We start from the raw sequence: 14,060 nt of genomic DNA on the forward strand, positions 1-14,060 counted from the left end.
TAAATACCACCAAAAGAAAGCTCTATCTGTCTCAAAAAAATGATAAAGAATTCATATTGGTACAATGTTGCATGACCGCGCAATTGTCATTCAAAGTGCGACAGCGCTGAAAGCTGGAAATTGGCCTGGGCAGGGGGGGTTGACAGTGCCCAGTAGGCGAGGGGTTCAACAGGTTCTCACCCTTGTCCTCTCTTTCCAAAATATTGACTGGCATTCCAATTTAAGACATATCTTTGTGTCGGGGGCCATCCTTTTAAACGAAGCCCGTTTCTCCTCTCTCAGGGCCGGCTGACCGATGGAAAAGGAAAGACCATCGAGTGCAAAGACGCCATCTTCATCATGACCTGCAACGCCGGCAGTGACGAAATTGCCCAATATGCTTTGCAGCTCAGACAGGAGGCTCAGGAAATGAACAAGCACAGGCTGGCAGAGAGCCTAGGTGAGTGCAGGAAGGGGGGGGGGGGGTTCGACATCATTTTTTGCTGCTTTAACAGTAAAGAATCCTTTCCTCAATCTAAGGTTGAACCTCCTTTCTTCTAACTTCAAATCGTGTCCTCTTCAGGGACCTTGGAGTAAACGGTTAATTACATTCATCAGAGTCACTGGAGATATACATTATATTGCCGAAAGTATTGGCCCCGCCCCCCAAATCATGTGGTTCGGGTGTTCCAATCCCCTCCATGGACACAGGTGTATACAATCAAGCCCCTAGGCATGCAGACGGCTTCTACAAACATTGGTGAAAGAATGGGTCGCTCTCAGGAGCTCAGTGACTCCAAGCGTGGTCCCGTGATAGGTGGCCACCTGTGCAATAAGTCCATCCGTGACATTTCCTGGCTACTAAATATTCCACGCTCAACTGCTAGTGGGATTATAACAAAGTGGAAGCAACTGGGAACAGCAGCCACTCAGCCACCAAGTGGTAGGCCACGTCACATGACAGGGCGGGGTCAGCGCATGCTGAAGCGCACAGTGCGCAGAAGTCTCCAACTGTCTGCAGAGTCAATAGTTAAAGACCTCCAAACTTGGTGTGGCCTTCAGATGAGCCCAACAACAGTGCGTAGAGAGCTTCATGGAATGGGTTTCCATGGCCGAGCAGCTGCATCCAAGCCTTACATCACCAAGTGCAATGCAAAGCGTCGGATGCCGTGGTGTAAAGCACGCCGCCACTGGACTCTAGAGCAGTGGAGATGTGTTCTCTGGAGTGACCAATCACGCTTCTCTGTCCAGTAATCCGATGGACATGTCTGGGTTTGGCGGTTGCCAGGAGATCGGTACTTGCCTGACTGCATTGTGCCAAGTGTAAAGTTTGGTGGAGGGGGGATTATGGGGTGGGGTTGTTTTTCAGGGGTTGGGCTTGGCCCCCTAGTTCTAGTGAAGGGAACTCTTGAACAATTTCATGCTCCCAACTTTGTGGGAGGAGTTTGGGGATGGCCCCTTCCTGTTCCAACATGACTGCCCACCAGGGCACAAAGCAAGGTCCATAAAGACATGGAGGAGCCAGTTTGGGGTGGAGGAACTTGACTGTCCTGCACAGAGTCCTGACCTCAACCCCATAGAACACCTTTGGGATGAATTAGAGTGGAGACTGTGAGCCAGGCCTCCTCCCCCGACATCAGTGCCTGACCTGACAAATGTGCTTCTGGAAGAATGGTCCAACCTTCCCATAGACACCCTCCTAAACCTTGTGGACGGCCTTCCCAGAAGAGTTGAAGCTGTTATAGCTGCAAAGGGCGCGGCCAACTCAATATTGAACCCTACGGACTAAGACTGGGGGGCCATTAAAGGTCATGTGCGTGGAAAGGGCGGGGCCAACTCAATATTGAACCTACGGACTAAGACTGGGGGGCCATTAAAGGTCATGTGTGTGGAAAGGGCGGGGCCAACTCAATATTGAACCCTACGGACTAAGACTGGGAGGCCATTAAAGGTCATGTGTGTGGAAAGGGCGGGGCCAACTCAATATTGAACCTACGGACTAAGACTGGGGGGCCATTAAAGGTCATGTGTGTGGAAAGGGCGGGGCCAACTCAATATTGAACCCTACGGACTAAGACTGGGAGGCCATTAAAGGTCATGTGTGTGGAAAGGGCGGGGCCAACTCAATATTGAACCTACGGACTAAGACTGGGGGGCCATTAAAGGTCATGTGTGTGGAAAGGGCGGGGCCAACTCAATATTGAACCTACGGACTAAGACTGGGGGGCCATTAAAGGTCATGTGTGTGGAAAGGCCGGCGGACCAATACTTGGGGCAATCTAGTTGTTGTATGGACACAGTGTGATATTATTATTATTATTATACAGGATTTATATAGCGCCAAAAGGTTTGCTCAGCGCTGTACATTATAGTGGGGACAGAACATGAGACAATACAGTAACAATACAATACATGAGGGGATCGAGGGCCCTGCTCCTCGGAGCTTACAATCTAGGAGGGAGGGGGAAGAGGTACAGGAGGAAGTGGCTGTGGGGGATGGAGTGGTAGGAGGAGTAGAGGAGATCAGCTGTTAGGTGAGGGTGGGGTAGGCTTCCCTGAAGAGGAGGGTTTTCAGGGTGCGCCTGAAGGTGAGGAGGGAAGGTGACAGTCTGATGGATTGGAGTAGAGAGTTCCAGAGGATGGGGGAAGTCCTGGAGAAGTCCTGCAGTCGGGCGTGGGAGGAGGAGACCAGGGAGCTAGAAAGTAGGAGGTCCTGTGAGGAGCGAAGATTACGGGTTGGGTGGTATTTGGGTATCAGGTCGGGGAGGTAGTTTGGGGCGGCGTTGTGAATGGCTTTGTATGTCTGTGTTAGTAATTTGAATTTAATGTGTTGGGCAATCGGGAGCCAGTGGAGGGAATGACAGAGGGGGTGGAGCCAGTGGAGGGAATGACAGAGGGGGTGGAGCCAGTGGAGGGAATGACAGAGGGGGGTGGAAGCCAGTGGAGGGAATGACAGAGGGGGGTGGAAGCCAGTGGAGGGAATGACAGAGGGGGTGGAGCCAGTGGAGGGAATGACAGAGGGGGGTAGAGCCAGTGGAGGGAATGACAGAGGGGGGTGGAGCCAGTGGAGGGAATGACAGAGGGGGGTGGCAGAAGCGGAGCAGTTGGTAAGGTGGATGAGTCTGGCCGCTGAGTTCAGGATAGACTGGAGTGGGGATAGTCTGTGATGAGGTCGGCCGGTGAGGAGGGAGTTGCAGTAGTCCGGGCATGAGAATTAGGGTGATACCACTTACTGGCCAACTAGATTAGATGGTCTTACAAGCTTCCCAGTCACGATGGTATCGTTAGCACTGATCACTGTATTGGTGTCACTGGGGATGTCAGTGGCAGTTAGTCAGTTTCCCCTCCCCCCCCAGTGTCAGAATGCCCGCCACAGTCCCTCTATAAGTCGCTGATCGCCTCCATAACAAGTATAATAAAAATCCCCGTATATATACCGCCATTTGATTTTTTTTTTTTTTTAGCTTTAGCAAAGACACAGAGCAGAATACATTTGTGGCTTAAATGTTTGATGAAATTTGATTTTTTTTTAAATTTTGTACTGGATGTTTTATAGCAAAAAGTAAAAAATACTGAGTTTTTTTTTTTTTCAAAATTGTCGGTCTTTTTTTTGTTTATAGAGCAAAAAAAATAAAAACCGCACAGGGGATCAATTACCACAGAAAGCAATCTCTATTTGTGGGGAAAAAAGGACGTAAATTTAATTTATGTACAGCGTTGCATGACCGCGCAATTATTAAAGTAACGCAGACATTTTGATTTTTCTGACTTTTTTTTTTTCTTTTTTTTGCAGAGGACGTTCAGATCAGCGAGAAAATCACCATCTCCAAGCAGTTCAAGGAGCACGTTATTCGTCCCATTCTGAAGGTTCGTCCTCTTTCTCTCTCCTGTTAGGAGGGATGACCTAGGCTAGGCTGACATAATGTCTCACCAATCAGTAGACTTTAAAGTAGAACGATGAAACAATATTCAAAAATAGCCCATTCATTGATAAAATGACAAAACCATCTTTTGCTTCGACAGCCCCCTTTGATCCAAAGATTTCCACCGCAGTGCTTTTCATCTGCAGCTAGATTATTATTATTATTATACAGTATTTATATAGCGCCAATGGGTATGCTCAGCGCTGTACAGTAGCAAGGGGGGCGGAACATGAGACAAGACAGTAACAATACAATACACGAGGGGTTCGAGGGCCCTGATCCTTGGAGCTTACAATCTAGGAGGGAGGGGAAGGTGGTACAGGAGGAGATGGCTGTGGGGGATGGAGTGGAGGAGGTTAGTTGTTAGGTGAGGTCGGGTGTTAGGTGAGGTTGGGGTAGGCTTCCCTAAAGAGGAGGGTTTTCAGGGTGCGCCTGAAGGTGAGGAGGGTAGGTGACAGTCTGATGGACTGGGGTAGGGAGTTCCAGAGGATGAGGGAAATCCTAGAGAAGTCCTGCAATTGGGCGTGGGAGGAGGAGACCAGTGAGCTAGAGAGTAGGAGGTCCTGTGAGGAGCGGAGGGCACGGGTAGGGTGGTATTTGGGTATCAGGTCAGTTATGTAGTTTGGGGCGGCATTGTGAATGGTCAGGGTTAGCAGTTTGAATTTGATGCGCTGGGCAATCAGGAGCCAAGGGATTGGCAGAGGGGGGTGGCGGATGTGGAGCGGTTGGTGAGGTGGATGAGTCTAGCCGCTGAGTTTAGGATAGACTGGAGTGGGGATAGCGCTCGTTTGGGTAGGCCGGTGAGGAGGGAGTTGCAGTAGTCCAGGCGTGAGATGATGAGGGAGTGTACGAGTTGTTTGGTGGTGTCTGGGGTGAGGAATGTACGTATCTTGGAGATGTTGCGGAGGTGGAGCCTGCATGATCTTGATAGTAATTGGATGTGGGGTAGGAAGGAGAGGTGGGAGTCCAGGGTGACACCCAGGACTTTGGCGTGTGGGGTGGGACTGTTGGTGGCGTTGTTAGTAGTGATGGAGAGGATGGGGGGGGTTGCGGGGTGGGGGAAGACCAGGAGCTCGGTTTTGGAGAGGTTAAGTTTGAGGAAATGGAGCGACATCCAGTCTGATATGTCGTTTAGGAGGTGGGCGATGCGGGCGGAGACTGAGGGGGTGAGGTGGGGGGTGGAGAGATAGATTTGTGTGTCGTCGGCATAGAGGTGGTATTTGAAGCCGTGGGAGTGAATAAGTTTGCCAAGGGAGGAGGTGTAGATGGAGAAGAGGAGGGGCCCGAGGACAGAGCCTTGGGGGACCCCAACAGAGAGGGGGAGGGAGGGGGAGGTGGTAGTGTTGTAGGTGACGCTAGATGTTCTTAGTCTGATGGGCAGCTCATTAAAGCCACTTCCTCTGAGCCCAGGTCATCCCAAACCCACCCCCAGCCTGTGACTGAATGGTGAAGGGAGAAGCAGCCCGGTGATGAGCTCATCTCTCTGTCACTCTGCTCTGCAAGATTTTATACATGGGTGAATGAAGAGCCAAAAAAATCATTACTTGCCGTGACGTCATCCACAGTCTTCTAAATTTTCCTCTATTTCCAGACGCATGGAGTAGGTATCTCTCAGAGGCTCCCTGTCTTACATCCCTCAGAGGCTTCCTTTTTCACATCCCTCAGGCCTTGGGTGCATCTCACACCTTCTGCTTGCTAATTTGAGAGCTCTAACTCTGACTCAGCAGGGGCCATATTGGACCTTGGCAGAGAGACCACAGCTTCCACGTTATTAAACGGGGGGAGGTTTGGGTCTGGGGGGGTGTATGGTTGTAACATGAAGCATCACCCAAAAAATGAGGTTCAGCTCCAAGTAGCAGCAGTAGTTGAGGTAGATCTGAAATGAATATGTAGGGTTTCATATTTACCTACAAAATATCAAATATTTTGTGCTTAGCCATAGTTACATAGTTAGTCTGGCTGAAAAAAGACAAAAGTCCATCCAGTTCAACCATTAAAATCATGAACTTTATAAATATCTGCAAAATTATTTACATATCCTTTAAAAATAAAAAGATGATGAAGCTTTTGACCCATTGATGATGTTGCTGTTGACCTCATTATGAAGGATCTGGCTCTGAAGAACGAGCTATGGTGGGGTTGCTGGTCCCATGAAAAAGGAGCTATTGGTCCCATGAAGAAGGAGCTGTTGGACCCCATAAACAGAAGGAGCCACTGACCCCATGAAGAAGGAGCTGTTGATCACATGGTGGGGTTGCTGGTCCCCATGAAAAAAGAGCTATTGGTCCCATGAAGAAGGAGCTGTTGGACCCCATAAACAGAAGGAGCCACTGACCCTATGAAGAAGGAGCCGTTGGTCACATGGGGGAGCCTTTGGCATATGATGGAGCAGTAGACCCTATGATGAGGAAGCTGCTGGTGCTATGGTAAATTTGCTGTTGGCCCTATGATGAAGAAGCTGTTGCCCTTTGAGGGAAGTGAGAGTGGCCCTGTGATGGGGGAGTTGCTGGCCCCATCATGAAGGAGCTGGCCCTGTGAAGATGAAGGAGCTGCTGGCCCCTATGAAGAAGGAGCTACTGTTCCTTATGAAGATGAAGCTGCTGACCCCCATGAAGAAGGAGCTGCTGGCCCACATGAAGGAGCCACTGGCCCCCAAGAAGGAGCTACTGTTCCTTATGAAGATGGAGCTGCTGACCCCCATGAGGAAGGAGCCGTTGGCCTCCCATGAAGAAGGAACCCCTGGCCTCCATGAAGAAGGAGCCATTGGTCACATGGTGGAGCCTTTGGCATATGATGGAGCAGTTGGCCATATGATGAGGAAGCTGCTGGTGCTATGGCGAATTTGCTGTTGACCCCTATGATGAAGAAGCTTTTGCTCTTTGAGGGAGGTGAGTGTGGCCCTGTTATGGGGGAGCTGCTAGCCCCATCATGAAGGAGCTGGCCCTGTGAAGGAGTTGCTAGCCCCAATGAAGAAAGAGCTACTGTTCCTTATGAAGAAGGAGCTGCTGACCCCCATGAAGAAGGAGCTGCTAGCCCCCCGTGAAGAAGGAGCCACTGGCCCACCTGAAGGAGCCGCCGGCACCTATGAAGAGGGAGTTGTTAGTCTTATTCAAACCTGCAGGAACTTCCCAGAGTTATAGGCCGCACATTAAAAAGGTTGGCTGTGTGGAAATGAAGAGTCTCCTCTCAGAACGGATACCGCTGGCCCCCTTGAAGAAGGAGCCGCTGGCCCCCATGAAGAGGAAGTAGCCGCTGGCCCCCATGAAGAGGAAGTAGCCGCTGGCCCCCATGAAGAAGGAGCCACTGGCCCCCATAAAGAAGGAGCCGCTGGCCCCCATGAAGAAGAAGTAGCCGCTGGCCCCCATAAAGAAGGAGCCGCTGGCCACCATAAAGAAGCTGCTGCTGGCCCCCCATGAAGAAGGATTTGCTGGCCCCCATGAAGAAGGATTTGCTGGCCCCCATGAAGAAGGAGTTGTTAGTCTTATTCAAACCTGCAGGAACTTCCCAGAGTTATAGGCCAAACATTGTAAAGGTTGGCTGTGTGGAAAAGAGCCTCCTTCTAGAATGGATGTTACTGGCCCCCATGAAGAAGGAGCCGCTTGCCTCCATGAAGAAGGAGCCACTGGCCCCCATGAAGAAGGAGCCACTGGCCCCCATGAAGAAGGAGCCACTGGCCCCCATGAAGAAGGAGCCGCTGGCCCCCATGAAGAAGGAGCCGCTGGCCCCCATGAAGAAGGAGCCGCTGGCCCCCACGAAGAAGGAGCCGCTGGCCTTCATGAAGAAGGAGCCGCTGGCCCCCATGAAGAAGGAGCCGCTGGCCTCCATGAGGAACGAGCCGCTGGCCCCCATGAAGAAGAAGCCATTGGCTCCCCATGAGGAAGGAACTACTGGCCCCCATGAAGAGGGAGTTGTTAGTCCTATTCACTCCTGCAGGAACCTCCTAGAGGTATAGGGCCCCATTGCAAAGGTTGGTTGTGTGAAAACGAAGCGTCTCCTCCCGGGATGGATGCCTTTCTACCTACTCTCCGCACGGTGGGATTGGACGCCTCCCAACGCAGCCACCACTCACAACCGAAATCTGATTTTCCGAGTGGTAGACGTCCGCAGAATGAATTCTCGGTTAATGTTGGAGAGGGCCTAATGCACAGGGCACCCAATTAATGGGCATTTCATAGACAGCAAATTGATTCAGAGGTTTCCGTTACATGTGGGTATTTCTTTGGCTCGCGATGCCAAGACTGCATGGCACAACTGGGACTGTTAACCCATTGTGGGGAACCCTGTCCTCGGGACACCCCGCCTTCTCTTCTGTTGTCTTTGGATTTAAGGAAGGACTCTAACTAGTACTCTCTGTATCTAGACATCTGACCACATTCGGCTCTGCCTGAAAAAGCTTCACGAAAGAGTCTACTTATGGAATATCAAAGTCTACGTCTTGTTCTTTTCCATGAGAAATATCTGCTCTGACCGTACGACATATGTGACTGTGGGGGAGGGGACATTAGAGTGTAAGCTCCTCTGTACAGAGACTGATGTGACTGTGGGGGAGGGGACATTAGAGTGTAAGCTCCTCTGGTACAGAGACTGATGTGACTGTGGGGGGGGGGACATTAGAGTGTAAGCTCCTCTGGTACAGAGACTGATGTGACTGTGGGGGGGGGGGCATTAGAGTGTAAGCTCCTCTGGTACAGAGACTGATGTGACTGTGGGGGAGGGGACATTAGAGTGTAAGCTCCTCTGGTACAGAGACTGATGTGACTGTGGGGGGGGGGGCATTAGAGTGTAAGCTCCTCTGGTACAAAGACTGATGTGACTGCGGGGGAGGGGACATTAGAGTGTAAGCTCCTCTGGTGCAGACTGAGGCGACTGTGGGGGAGGGGGAATTAAAGTGTAAGCTCCTCTGGTACAGAGACTGATGGGACTGTGGGGGAGGGGGCATTAGAGTGTAAGCTCCTCTGGTACAGAGACTGATGTGACTGTGAGGGAGAGGACATTAGAGTGTAAGCTCCTCTGGTACAGAGACTGATGTGACTGTGGGGGGAGGGGACATTAGAGTGTAAGCTCCTCTGGTACAGAGACTGATGTGACTGTGGGGGAGGGGTACATTAGAGTGTAAGCTCCTCTGGTACAAAGACTGATGTGACTGTGGGGGGAGGGGGCATTAGAGTGTAAGCTCCTCTGGTGCAGAGGCTAATGTGACTGTGGGGGAGGGGACATTAGAGTGTAAGCTCCTCTGGTACAGAGACTGATGTGACTGTGGGGGAGGGGACATTAGAGTGTAAGCTCCTCTGGTACAGAGACTGATGTGACTGTGGGGGGGGGGACATTAGAGTGTAAGCTCCTCTGGTACAGAGACTGATGTGACTGTGGGGGAGGGGACATTAGAGTGTAAGCTCCTCTGGTGCAGAGACTGATGTGACTGGCTCAGTGTTCTCTGTACAGCGCTGTGGTATACTGTATGTCAGAGCTATATGTATAATAATAATAGTGTGTGACTGTGTGGGGGTGGGGGGGGGGTGAGGACATTGGGGTCCCATCCTGCACTCCGTGTCATGCTCGGTAATGGAGGGCAGCAGACTATCGCCGTGCGGCGGTATGACAGTATCCAGAGTGGCTCAGCCTGCAGCCAGATAATTCAGTTTTCTGGTATCTGCTGCTGATGTCATGGCCCCTGGGGGGGGGTAAAAGAAATCCTGGCTGGGCGCAGGCTGTTCCTGATGGAATTACCGCATCTCCATGAGGCCGAGCCCACGCCGGGAACTTGTGTGTATAAACAACAATTACATGCTGCTGCTACCGCTACTCAAATACATTTATCCAAATTGATATTAAGGACTTGCAGCTGCAGATAAAAGCTGGTCGCACGGCAGCGCAGTGACCGTGACTGTCAGCTGCAGATAAAAGCTGGTCGCACGGCAGCGCAGTGACCGTGACTGTCAGCTGCAGGTAAAAGCTGGTCGCACGGCAGCGCAGTGACCGTGACTGTCAGCTGCAGATAAAAGCTGGTCGCACGGCAGCGCAGTGACCGTGACTGTCAGCTGCAGATAAAAGCTGGTCGCACGGCAGCGCAGTGACCGTGACTGTCAGTCTGTAATGAAAGGGCAAAAATTAGGCAGCCAGATGCAGCCCGGTGCTCCCTGGATGGGCAGAACGGAGAGCAGTGACTGACAGCCACCGCTCCCTGCTCAGACCAGACCGAAAACTGAGAGATCAGCAGTCGTGTGATTGCTCAGGTCTTGGTGTTAGAGCCGGCGGGGGGACAGCTGCAGCATGAAGCTGAGTATGCGTGTTTGTTTTTTTTTTGTAACCCCAAACTTCTCCTTTAAGTGTCAAGGGTAGAGCTGCAAGGGGAGCGGGGGACAAAGGCTTAAAGCGGAACTTCCCCTTTTAGGTGGAACTCCCCTTTAATCGGCTTCGGGTAAAGGCACTGGAGTCTTAACTAACCACTTGCCAACATGTGGTTAAGGGTTGCCCACCTACTTTTATTCAACCACAAAAAGGTCTTGTACACATGGTTGGTCTCACAGCCGGGTGCCCACTGCGCATGCGCGAGAAGCTCTGCGCTTTGTGAATGGCCCCGTAGTCTTCTGGGATCTGTCATGTGTCCCAGAAGATTACGGGACCATTCACAAAGCGCAGCGCTTCTCGCGCATGCGCAGTGGGCACCCGGGAGGGGGAAAGACAACTTCTGCTTCCGATCGCCTAGGCGATCGAAGCGGAAGTGGGAGTGGGTACCTGTCTAATTCGGGTACCCGCTCCCCAAAAGGTGCCAATCCTTAATGGGGAGCAGGGGACAAAGGCTTAAAGTGGAACTGGCCCTTTTGGGTGGAACTTCCCTTTAATCGGCTTCGGATGCAGGCGCTGGAATCTTAACTAAGCTGGAAGGCATCGTTGCCGGTTTCATACTGCGCATGCGCAAGCAGCGCTGCATATTGTGATTGGGACCACAATCTTCTGGAACCTATGAGGCGTCCCAGAAGGCTGTGGGGGAAGGAGGAGGGTTCAATTTCCTTAATCGGCTTCGGGTGCAGGCGCCGGCATCTTAACTAAGCCAGAAGGCATCATTGCTGGATTCCTACTGCGCATGCGCAAGCGGCACTGCATTTTGTGATTGGAACCTGCGATGCGTCCCAGAAGGCTGTGGGGGAAGGAGGAGGGGCCGATTTCTTTAATCGGCTTCGGGTGCAGGCGCTGACATCTTAACTAAGCCAGAAGGCATCATTGCCGGTTTCCTACTGCGCATGCGCAAGCGGCGCTGCATATTGTAATTGGGACAACAGCCTTCTGGAACCTGCGATGCGTCCCAGAAGGCATTGGGGGGAAGGAGGAGAGTCCAGAGATCGCTGCGGCGGACTCAGTCGGATGTGGGAGCGGATGCCTGTCAAAACCCGGTACCCCCCAGATAAGTGCCAAATGGGACAGTGGAGGTAGGATGGCAACAAGCGGAACTTCCCCTTTTGGGTGGAGTTCTGCTTTAATTGATGCACTCTTATTATTTGTTTATTTAAGGTACTTGTATAGCGCCATCAATTTACGCAGCGCTTTACATATATATTGTACATTCACATCAGTCCCTAACCCTCAAGGGGTGTACAATCTAAGGTCCCTAACTCACATTCATACATACACATACTAGGGACAATTTAGACAGGAGCCAATTCACCTACCAGCATGTCTTTGGAGTGTGGGAGGAAACCCACGCAGGCACAGGGAGAGCATTCGAACTCCAGGTAGGTGGTGCCATGTCTGGGATTCGAACCAACGACCCGAGTACTGCCAGGCTTCTCTATGCAATGCAGACAGATCATGGCTGGTGGGAGGGGCCAGCAGGATCACAGCACCCTACCTCAGTTACTCCTGATGCAAGCGGTGGCCTGGCTCTAAGGAAGGGTTATGTTAATATCAAAATGCCTGGATAGGTGGATGTCAGGCGTTCCTGACTATGGGTGTATACCATGAAGGCTATGAGTGTATTCCATGAAGACTATGAGTGTATACCATGAAGGCTATGAGTGTATACCATGAAGGCTATGAGTGTATACCATGAAGGCTATGAGTGTATACCATGAAGACTATGAGTGTATACCATGAAGGCTATGAGTGTATATCATGAAGACTATGAGTGTATTCCATGAAGGCTATGAGTGTATTCCATGAAGACTATGAGTGTATACCATGAAGGCTATGAGTGTATATCATGAAGACTATGAGTGTATTCCATGAAGGCTATGAGTGTATATCATGAAGACTATGAGTGTATTCCATGAAGGCTTTGAGTGTATTCCATGAAGGCTATGAGTGTATACCATGAAGGCTATGAGTGTATTCCATGAAGGCTATGAGTGTATACCATGAAGGCTATGAGTGTATATCATGAAGGCTATGAGTGTATACCATGAAGACTATGAGTGTATACCATGAAGGCTATGAGTGTATACCATGAAGACTATGAGTGTATACCATGAAGGCTCTGAGTGTATTCCATGAAGACTATGAGTGTATACCATGAAGACTATGAGTGTATTCCATGAAGACTATGGGTATATACCATGAAGGCTATGAGTGTATTCCATGAAGACTATGAGTGTATTCCATGAAGACTATGGGTATATACCATGAATGCTATGAGTGTATACCATGAAGACTATGAGTGTATACCATGAAGGCTATGAGTGTATACCATGAAGACTATGAGTGTATACCATGAAGACTATGAGTGTATACCATGAAGACTATGAGTGTATACCATGAAGACTATGAGTGTATACCATGAAGGCTATGAGTGTATACCATGAAGGCTATGAGTGTATGCCATGAAGGCTATGAGTGTATACCATGAAGGCTATGAGTGTATTCCATGAAGGCTATGGGTATATACCATGAAGACTATGAGTGTATACCCTGAAGGCTATGAGTGTATACCATGAAGACTATGAGTGTATACCATGAAGACTATGAGTGTATACCATGAAGACTATGAGTGTATACCATGAAGGCTATGAGTGTATACCATGAAGGCTATGAGTGTATGCCATGAAGGCTATGAGTGTATACCATGAAGGCTATGAGTGTATTCCATGAAGACTATGGGTATATACCATGAAGACTATGAGTGTATACCCTGAAGGCTATGAGTGTATACCATGAAGGCTATGAGTGTATGCCATGAAGGCTATGAGTGTATACCATGAAGGCTATGAGTGTATTCCATGAAGACTATGAGTGTATACCATGAATGCTATGAGTGTATACCATGAAGGCTATGAATGTATACCATGAAGGCTATGAATGTATACCATGAAGTCTATGAGTGTATACCATGAAGACTATGAGTGTATTCCATGAAGACTATGGGTATATACCATGAAGGCTCTGAGTGTATACCATGAAGGCTATGAGTGTATACCATGAAGACTATGAATGTATACCATGAAGACTATGAATGTATACCATGAAGGCTATGAGTGTATACCATGAAGACTATGGGTATATACCATGAAGGCTCTGAGTGTATACCATGAAGACTATGAGTGTATACCATGAATGCTATGAGTGTATACCATGAAGGCTATGAATGTATACCATGAAGGCTATGAATGTATACCATGAAGTCTATGAGTGTATACCATGAAGACTATGAGTGTATTCCATGAAGACTATGGGTATATACCATGAAGGCTCTGAGTGTATACCATGAAGGCTATGAGTGTATACCATGAAGACTATGAATGTATACCATGAAGACTATGAATGTATACCATGAAGGCTATGAGTGTATACCATGAAGACTATGGGTATATACCATGAAGACTATGAGTGTATACCATGAAGGCTATGAGTGTATACCATGAAGGCTATGAGTGTATACCATGAAGGCTATGAGTGTATACCATGAAGACTATGAGTGTATACCATGAAGACTATGAGTGTATACCATGAAGGCTATGAGTGTATGCCATGAAGGCTATGAGTGTATACCATGAAGGCTATGAGTGTATTCCATGAAGGCTATGGGTATATACCATGAAGACTATGAGTGTATACCCTGAAGGCTATGAGTGTATACCATGAAGACTATGAGTGTATACCATGAAGACTATGAGTGTATACCATGAAGACTATGAGTGTATACCATGAAGGCTATGAGTGTATACCATG

The 14,060-nt window shown here is 49.5% G+C and overlaps 1 protein-coding gene across 1 annotated transcript in view; it reads left to right on the forward strand.

Annotated features, from left to right (window-relative positions):
* Positions 1–225: 225 nt before the first annotated feature.
* Positions 226–14,060, forward strand: part of LOC149432931 (mitochondrial disaggregase-like) — a gene marked incomplete at its 5' end in the record, with an annotated part of 34,017 nt that continues 20,182 nt past the window's right edge. The window contains 2 exons of the mRNA XM_089664794.1: positions 226–439; positions 3,773–3,846. Of these exons, the coding sequence (XP_089520920.1) occupies positions 226–439; positions 3,773–3,846 (288 nt within the window). The remainder of the gene's footprint in view (positions 440–3,772; positions 3,847–14,060) is intronic.

Source organism: Staurois parvus, unplaced genomic scaffold (assembly GCF_062004578.1).
Source record: "Staurois parvus isolate SC_StPar_1 unplaced genomic scaffold, SC_StPar_1.0 ptg002044l, whole genome shotgun sequence".
Lineage (NCBI taxonomy): Eukaryota > Metazoa > Chordata > Amphibia > Anura > Ranidae > Staurois > Staurois parvus.